General features: G+C 52.2%; 1 protein-coding gene across 1 annotated transcript; it reads right to left on the bottom strand.

Moving 5' to 3' along the window:
• Positions 1–406: 406 nt before the first annotated feature.
• On the bottom strand, positions 407–6,320 carry RTL6 (retrotransposon Gag like 6). Its single transcript, XM_060113361.1, has 2 exons — positions 5,983–6,320; positions 407–5,765 (listed from the first exon to the last, which is right to left on the bottom strand). Exon 2 carries the CDS (start codon positions 5,449–5,451, stop codon positions 4,732–4,734), a length of 720 nt encoding a protein of 239 aa, XP_059969344.1. The 5' UTR covers positions 5,452–5,765; positions 5,983–6,320; the 3' UTR covers positions 407–4,731.
• Positions 6,321–8,990: the final 2,670 nt, after the last annotated feature.

The following is an 8,990-nucleotide window of genomic DNA, read 5'->3' as shown; positions in this document are numbered from 1 at the left end:
TTGATAAGCAAAATCTACATTAGCAGAAGCTCTTCGGGGTCCTAAAGGATTTTTAATGGTGCAAAGGGATTCTGGGACCAAAAGGTCTGTGAAGTGTTCTTGGTCCACAAGCACTTCGGGGGCGGGAGTGGTCTGTGTGACGCACCATGGATGCCCAGCACATCCATCCACGCCAGTCTCACAAACATTTGTGGAGTATCTACTGTGCGTCAGCCATTGCTACCAGTGCAGTGGTACAGCTGTGAACAAAGGGGACAAATATATGTGCCTACCTTGTGTTAAGAGTCTGGTGGGCACAGGGCCAAGTGAGGGAATGGATCAGCTACGTATCAAGTTAAAATTTCAGTAAAACACACAAAAAAGTAAAAAGGTGGAAACATGTGCAACGAGTATGACACACAGCAGGTTAATATCTTTAATATATAACGAGCTCATACAAATTTATCAGACCCCCAGTAGATAAGAGCAGAGGACACCGACAATCCACAAAAGAAATACAACTGCTTGACATGAAAAGATGTTCTACTTTGCTAGAAATCGAAAAAATGCAAACTAAAATACAATGTTATTTTTTTCATGATCAGATTAGCAAGTATTTGGCCAGATGAGAATACTCAGTACTGGCAAGATGGTAAAATGAGCACATTTATCTTTGCTGGTGGCAGTGTAAATGGGTATAAACATTTCTGGAGACCATTTGTCAGTATGTAATCATGGTCTCACAAGTTTTCATATTCTTTAATGCAATAAATCCCACCTCTGAGAATCTACCCTAAGGAAATAACTTGACGTTGGGGGAAACTTTATGCACAAAGATATTCATCAATTTCTAATGGTGAAAAATTAGTAAGAGCATTGGTGATCAACCATTGGCACTGCTTGACGGAAGACTACACGGCCTTTCAACATAAAATTAGAAAGAACACGGGGAAACGCCCGTGACGTAAATGAAAATACACGATATTGGATCATTGCAGTAGGTAGTATCACAACTATGTTAAAACAAAAAGCAGAGAAACCATGGGGGGCGGGGGGTGGGGAGAGACTAGGAGAAACACCAAAATGTTAAAAATTGTACTTCTTTCTACTACTTTATTTTCCAAAATTTCTTTGTGTAGGTTGGCTTTGATAATGAAAACCACCAGGACATTGTTACTTGGTTACCCAAAGGAGTTACTGATGTCGCGGCAAGCTGGTGTCACCCCACCCCCTCTACTGTGTCCGTGCTCTGCCAATGGCCACACACGACGTTGGGACCCCGAGACCACACCAGTCATCAGCTCTGTCCACACGTGGTGGGTGATGGAATTATCCTAAACCCCAGCCCTCTCCCCACACAGGCAAGCTTTTGCTGCCGGCCCAACAATCGGTGCTGTGTTGCCTTCTCCAGAGCCCCATCTGTGTCTTCAACTCTAAGCCCCTAACTTAAGGCTTTCCGAGCAGAGGGGATCTCAGGCTTACAGCTCTGGTTGCAAGATGGTAGGGACGGCTGCTAAGATCTCTCCCCTCTTCCCGCCCAAACTCCACCCCTGGTAGCTGGCCCCGTTGTGTGTGTGCTCGTTCAGTCACGGGGCTGCTCCCTTAAGGTAACCTAAGTACCTGCCCAGCTCTCCCCACATTTACTCCTCCTCCTAAAGGCCGAACTGCCAGGATCATGGTCCAGCAGGTAGTTCTGTCCCTCTTGACAACAGCAGCTCGTGCATCTTACCTGCATCTTCATGGGGTACTTTTGGGCTCCGTGTCATGACTTCCTCATTATATACTCACCTGGGACCAGTGAGATGGGTTTTGGCTTTTTCCCAGAAGTCACCGAAATGCTTCAGGACATAAAGTCAATCCCAAGGTCACACTATACAGTAGGCCAGAGGTCACCCCTTCTTCTACATCTGATCTCGAACGATGCCCTGTTAAGCACTGAAGCTTCCTTACCAGATGGGGTACCACGGAGACCAGCAGACAGACACAATATAGTCCAAATAATATCAACACCATGAAAAACATAAAACTTTCCCTCACATGCACTGTTTAACACTACTAACTGCCTGTCCCTTTAATAAATCAACACCTGTTCTCTTAAATTTAGAGAAATTATAAACCCCAAATATGTACAAAGCAGCTCCCCTCCCTTGCTGCCTTCTCCAGCTTGGTCCTCCCAGTCACTTGCTCTTGCTCTGGGCTGCATAGAGCTTGGGTCTCATCCTCTCTAGCTGGGGACTAGGGTATCTTCCACTAGAGCCACCAGGGGCTCCCAATGTGGGGCTTCTTCCAAGTCCAACCCCAAGCCTCGCATCTACTCCGGTTTCCAAGGTTGAGGAAGCGATCAAGAAGGTCGCAGGCGTCCAGCAGCACCAGTCCCCAGCCCGTAACCATGAGCAGCAACAGGCAAAACCCAACCCAATCACCAACCCAGACGAAGCTGCAGCAGCAGCCCAGGCTGGGCACGACGACCCATATGCAGAGGGCTGGTCACGGGTGCGGGCAGGCAGCATGGCCAGCCTTGCCTAGTGGTTCTGGCCTAGTTACGTGCAGCAGCTGAAATGCAGTACGAATGCAAACACAGTAGGACTTCTAATGCCACTTGGGCACAGCCAGGTGTTGGCGAGCAGTTCCTGCCCTGCTCCCATGCTGGGTCTCCTACCCTGGCTGGGCTGGGCCACTAGGAAACCTTCAAGGTGTCAGTTACCTCCTTTTCCCCGGGTGTCATTGTACCCCTTCAGCTGTGGGCACCTCCACCTGGCAGGTAGGCAGAAGAGAATAGAGCAGGAAGTGCAAGTGATCTGCACAACCCCCCACCGGAGGGCCCGCCCCCCAGAAGAGTGGCCCACTGTGTGCCCTCCCCCGCTTCACACTTAATGAGCACCATGGTCCCACCTGAACAGCCTTGGCTGGAATCCAGGGGGGCCTGAAGCCTGGGTTCAGGCAGTGGTTCAGCAGGGCAACTGGGCTAACAGAGTTTATGATGAGTGGGCAGCAGTGGTCCACGAACCCCAGCAACCACTGATCACCCTTGACCTTGTAGGCGGTGGTTGCTTCAGGAACGCAGTCACTTTCCCCTGCACCATCGAAACTCTTAGGAAGAGGGGATGGGCCCTAGGAGCCAACCTCTGGGGGTCCCAAGACGTAGGCCTGCAGGGGTGCACAGAGGCTGTCCTCCTGCAGTCAGGCCAGGACCAGCAGAACAGGGGCAGATGAATCCAAGGTAAGACAGCCCATCTCCCACCGCCCGGGGGGTCATGGAAATGTGGTTCATTTGGCATTGAAATATGGTGGGAGCATCACAGCCCAAAGGGCTTGGCCAAGACTCATTCAGAAAGTGATTCTGGGCGTCCCCCGTGAGGAAGCACAAGGCCACCCACCACTAAGAGGCACAGGTTTGTCCCTCAGAATCAGAACACGGGCACCAGCTCTGCACTGTCGCCGCATTAGGACCGAGGCAGTCCACAGCTCTTTTCCTTTGAAAATGCCAGCAAGGCCTCGGCCGGGGCTGCAGAGGCAGACACCCTCTCTCCTTAAGGGTTCAGTGATGCATCCCAGAGGAGTTGGGTCTCCAGCCCTGAGTCCATGTTTTCTGGGACAAAGGCTGGACATCTGATGGACAGCCCAGGCCTGGGGAGGACACGCTACACAGAGGTTTTGGAGACCTAGAGACCGTGTGTGTGGCTCAAGGGGCTGAGGTGAAGGCCACATGTCCCCTGCAGGAAGAAGGGAACAGGTCTCAAGCTAGACAAGCGCACCACCAAGTGCCAGGGGGCAAAGAGGAGGGGGGACTGCTGATTCCCACAGTGGGGGACACCACCGCTGATTCCCACAGGGGGTCCAGGGCAGCAAAGTGAGCCTCTAGATCCCACCCTCAGCCTGCCGGGGGTCTCAAGCAGGGATGGACATGTATGTGCTGCCTGTGGAGGCTTGATGGAAATGCCCAGTGATCTCAAGTCACAACGACCTTCCTAGCAGGCGAGCTCCGGATTCCCCCCAGTCCTGGCGCTATCAGAACACTGGCAGCTAAAGCCAGGCACTGATGGGAGTGCAGCCACCGGGGGATCCCCCCTAAGGCTGCATTATCAGTCTTTCCCAGTGGCAGCAATGGGGCACAATGACTGCATACTAATGTGCAGAGTGAAGCTGGCCCCCCGGAAATGCTGGAACCACACTCCCAGCTGTGATCCTTGGCCGCTGACAGCAGAGACGAGGCCCCTGCCTGCTACACTGGGCCCTGGCAGGGCTGGCAATCACCTACGGGCAGGATGCCAGGCTCTCCACTCCAGGTACCCCCATCAAGCCACCCGCCTGGCCAAAAGGGCTTCTTTCTGTCATCAGCAAGCTCACTACTGAGAACAGGGCAACCAGGTGGGGAGCTGCCGTGGGGCCTGCAGAGGGTGGAAGAGGAGCGTCTGTGAACCTGGTCAGGCTGGGAAAGGTCAGGCCAAATGGTCCAAAGTGTGTTGCGGGGTCAGCGTGACCCAGCAGCAGAGCTGTGGTCACTAGAAGAGCTGGAATTGCAAGCGAGAGAAGGGAAACATGCAGTGGAGGTCCCAAGCTAGCACGTAATACCAGGAAGCAAGGTGGGTCACAGGGCGCCCAGGAGCAATGACAGATGTCCTTATGGAACGAGAGAGGTGGGAAGGGATGTCTTCAAACAAGGGTGATGCTGTGGTACGGACACTTCTTCTACGCAGCAAAGGGGGTATGCTACCTGGGTGGCGGCAGACGGACCAGGGTGGTGGCCGATTCCTAAAGGTTCCGAGCTCTGGTGGGCAGGGCCGGGGCTGGACTGGTCCCGTTGGAAGCTGGGTGCACAGGGCAGGGCACCGTGCCCGTGGCGGCCAGCTGGCGGCAGAGCGACTGCCTTTCCCGCACGGCTCGATTCGAGGCCGAAGTCTTTCTGATCTGGGCGCGCCGGGCGTGCCGCAGCGGAGACTTGTAGGTTCTCCGCAACTCGGCCAGGAATCCCTGATAGTTGTTTCGCAAGGGGCTGTCGGGTTGCATGTGGGGGATCGCCCACTTCTCCGCCTCCCCAGTCAGCCGGGACACGAGGAACGCCACTCGCTCGGCCTCTCCGGGGAAGCGCGAGGCCTGGAAGATCATGAATCTGTCCATCTGCATCAAGAACCCCGCCAGCTGGCCAGGGTCTCCGGAAAAGGGCTCGGGCAGAGAGGTTGGAGGCGTTGTCATCGGCCGGGTCCCATTGGAGGTAATGGCCGAGATGGGTGGGGTGATCTGCAGCGCCCCGGGAATCCGAGCCCGGGTGCGTAACAAGGTCAGCTCCGCCATCACGCTCTCCAGCATGTTGGTGAGGTTGGCCTTCTCTGCCCGCAGGGTCGAGGCCTCCCGCCTCAGCGCGGAGTTGGTGAGGCGCAGGGAGGTCAGGGTGTCGATGACGTCATCCATTTGGGCATTGGTAGAAGCTGCAGAGGCTGGGGTTTCAGTTTTTGCGGTCTGAGGTTGAACCATGGTGGCCAGAGGTCGGCCAAAGGCTGAGACTGATGAAGCGGGAGAAGGGGATTTGGTTATCCCAGAACCTGAGCACCTGTAATGCTAAAATTGGGTAAACCCAGAGAGAAATCAAGGAAAGGGTAGGGTTCAAGACCCAGAGTGGCTGAGAAGCCCAAACAAGAAGGCAGGGCAGACGGACCGAGAGATGAGCACAGCCAGACCAGGCAGGGGGTGCAGACCCTTGGGGATCCCCAGCTCCGGATGTGGCTCCTTGATCGCCGCCCTCACAAGGCCATGGCGGGCTGCACTGGAGGGTGGACTTGTTCTGGGCCCTGAAGGATGAAAACATGGTTTAAAAAAGGTTTCGACTGCGGAAACGGGGATTAGAAGTAAGGGACGCGGCGTGGGAGGAGCAAAGAGCGGGCGGCGAGGCGGGCGCCCCCGCCGAGGCCCCCTCCCTACGCTGGGCCCGGCGCCCACCTGGGGCAGAACAAAGGGCCGATGCACCCGCGGCGGCGCCGGGGCCTGGGGCGGGCGGCGGGCGCGTACCTGGGTCTCCGCGGCTTCCTCCGCGGCTCCGTCTGCCGCGCCGGCCGCGACCAAGATGGCCCGATCGGGGAATGCGGACAGGCAGATGAGTCACGGCGGCGGCGGCGGCCCGCGGAACTGCTTCCCGGTCAGGTCAGGCCGGGGCGGCGGTGGCAGGAGGCAGGCGCGGGCAGCCTCTGGCGGGCGCACAAGCCGAGCTGGGACCCGGGCCGGGGTCGCAGCGGAGGGCTGGTGGCTGAGCTGCCTGGGTGCGGGCGGGGCCTGCGTGGCGGTGGTGGCGGCTCCAGGCTCGCCTCGCTTGGGCCCCGCTGGTTACCATGGAGACCACCAGCTCGCGCGCGGCCGAGGCCCCGCCCCGGAAATGGCGCGCCCAGCCCCGCCTCCCGGGTAACTGCTCTGTGACCGTCCTCAGCAGCCAATCAGTGATGACTGATTTTATTATTATGATAGGTGTTTTCCTTTATTTTAAATTCTTTCTAAGACTGCTAGTAAAGCTCTTTTTGTATAGGTTGCAATATTTTTTTAACGAAGTTTGTTTTACATACTGTAACTTCAATACAAGTTCAATGTAGTGTATATTCACTGTAGGAAATTTTGATATCCGAGAAGTCTTTTTTGAAAAAGTTTATATTCAGAGCCCCTCCACCTGCGAGAACAAATAGTGATATTTCTCTACTTCCATCCAGTCGTTCTTCTATGATATATTTTTCTATTACAAAATATTAATTATTGGGAATTCCCTGGCGGTCCAGTGGTTAGGACTCTATGCTTTCACTGCAGGAGGCACGGGTTGGATCCCTGGTGGGGCAATTAAGATTCCACAAGCTGCGTGGTGCGGCCATAAATAATTAAATAAATAAATATTAATTATTGTACCTTATGACATGTTTTGCGACCTTAATAGCACACTGAATTTGAGCATTTTCCATTAAAGCTATTTCAAAAGCATAGTTTTCAATTACTGCCTATGTTCCAATGAAATCGTGTACCCAGTTTATTTAATATGCCCCTTTTGATAGAGCTCCATCTTATTTTACATGTGGAAGTTTTATAAACCTCACTTGTGTATGAATCCCAGCCCCTTCCTCTGCTAGCTTTGCCAGGGTAATTGCCCAGGAGTGAAATTACTGGGCAAAGTGTATGAGCTATTTGACTCAGGATCTGGATGCCTTTCCCACTTGACCTTGCTGAGCTACTTCTAAATGGTCAATTCCAGGATGGAGCATGGATGGAGAGAAAAGACGCCCACCGTTGCCAGTCTTTCGAGGACACCGTCTTCAAGGAGGCTGAACTACTGGCGGCCACTTGCACCCCTCTGGCAGGCCTGGGCAGAGTTGGCTTCACTCATGCCTTTACAGTTTTTGCTTCTATAAAATGGGAATTGGAACATGAGGGTGTCAGTACTTGGAAAAGATAGACTAGTTGTGTACCCCAGTGTGACAAAAAGTGCACCTTTTGTGACCAGCTGAAAATGTCTAGTACATGAAGCAAGAGGGGAAAGAAAGGAGACAATGTTTCCTTAAACTGCTTCTGTGAGTTCTCCCACCTCACGAGGGGGCAGGAGCTGCATTCATCTTGACTGAGGTCGGTGACTTCAAATGCAGAAGTTGTCCTGTACCCCTCTACCCCTCCCGCTTTTTCCAAACACACAGAGGAATCCACTCCTGTGAGTCACCCCACCGGTTTTTCTGCCCTTGGTGCCTGTATTGCACCTCCGCAGGTTACTGGATGCTGTGCATATGAGTGAAGTGTCTGCTTCATTTCCAGGTGTGGTTGACACCATACATCTTAAATTCTCAGATGCATTTAATATAAGGTGCGCCTTGATTTGAGAAATGAAACATAAACTTGAAGAAATATATAATTTATTTGTATTTCACCTATCTCAAACAGGATACAAAGTAGCACTGCATAAAATAGAGCTAAATAAAGATGAAAATAAATATTAAAATAAGAAAAACAGAGTATTCGGCTTCAGATCCAGATAATGCTATGATTCAGGCTGTGAGGTGCTGCTCTCTGCCGCAAACACACAACAATAAACTATACAATAAAGTGTTGAGAGGATCTGTCTGGGCTCAAAAGCAATATAAACTCCACTGTGGTCCAGAAACACAAACTGCTAAGTATGGACAAAGCCATGGGCTTGCTAGACTCTGGATCCCAAGGCATAATGAGGACACAAGGCTGGAAACAGAGCCAGGATTCCTATTTGAAATGAGGGGAGAGAGTGCTCACCCTTATGTCAAAGAGGAGTCTGAAAAATCTCTTCAACCATTTCATGGGGCAACACCTTCTGTAAAGGTGTGGCCCTAGGACAAGGGAGAACATCCAATATCATTAATCTCATGCCCCCTGGTTGACAAGTAGACCCCAGAGGGCCAGGAATTGTGAACCACCAATATAAAACACGTTCCTGTACTGCAGACCAGGCATCACTGGAGTGACCCCAAACTGCTAGACCAGGGGGGAGAAGGGGCCCCAAGATGGAGGGGGGTTGTGTACACAAAGAGGGAAAGAAAGTGAAAGATACCCTTTTACCCAAAATTGAGCCTAAAAATCAAAACTCTGAAGCCCATGAAGACATCTAATGCTAAGAATAATGGCCACCAAAATCAATAATCATAATATGAATTAACTCCAGATGAAATTAAATAATAGAACAGTCTGAAAAAAAAGACTTTAAATAAGCATATTTAGGATGCTCAATGAGACTAATGAAGGAATAACATTTGTGAAAAGAACAGACAATGGGGGTGGGGGAAGCAGAAATGTAACAAGATAAGGTGGCTGTGAAAAAGTACCTTCTTAAAAGAAATATAGTCAATTTCCATTTCTGGGAAGATGGAGTAGTTTCATTCATATTCTTCTTCTTCTTTTTTTTTTTTTTTTTGCGGTACACGGGCCTCCCACTGCTGCGGCCTCTCCCGCTGCGGAGCACAGGCTCCGGACGCGCAGGCCCAGCGGCCATGGCCCAAGGGCCCAGCCGCTCCACGGCACGTGGGATT

Source organism: Mesoplodon densirostris, chromosome 11, assembly GCF_025265405.1.
Source record: "Mesoplodon densirostris isolate mMesDen1 chromosome 11, mMesDen1 primary haplotype, whole genome shotgun sequence".
NCBI lineage: Eukaryota > Metazoa > Chordata > Mammalia > Artiodactyla > Ziphiidae > Mesoplodon > Mesoplodon densirostris.
This window is presented reverse-complemented; position numbering and strand designations above follow the sequence as displayed.

Bases quoted from the DNA above. Each gene is read 5' to 3' on its own strand.
- RTL6 (XM_060113361.1), bottom strand. From the start codon at position 5,451: ATGGTTCAACCTCAGACCGCAAAAACTGAAACCCCAGCCTCTGCAGCT.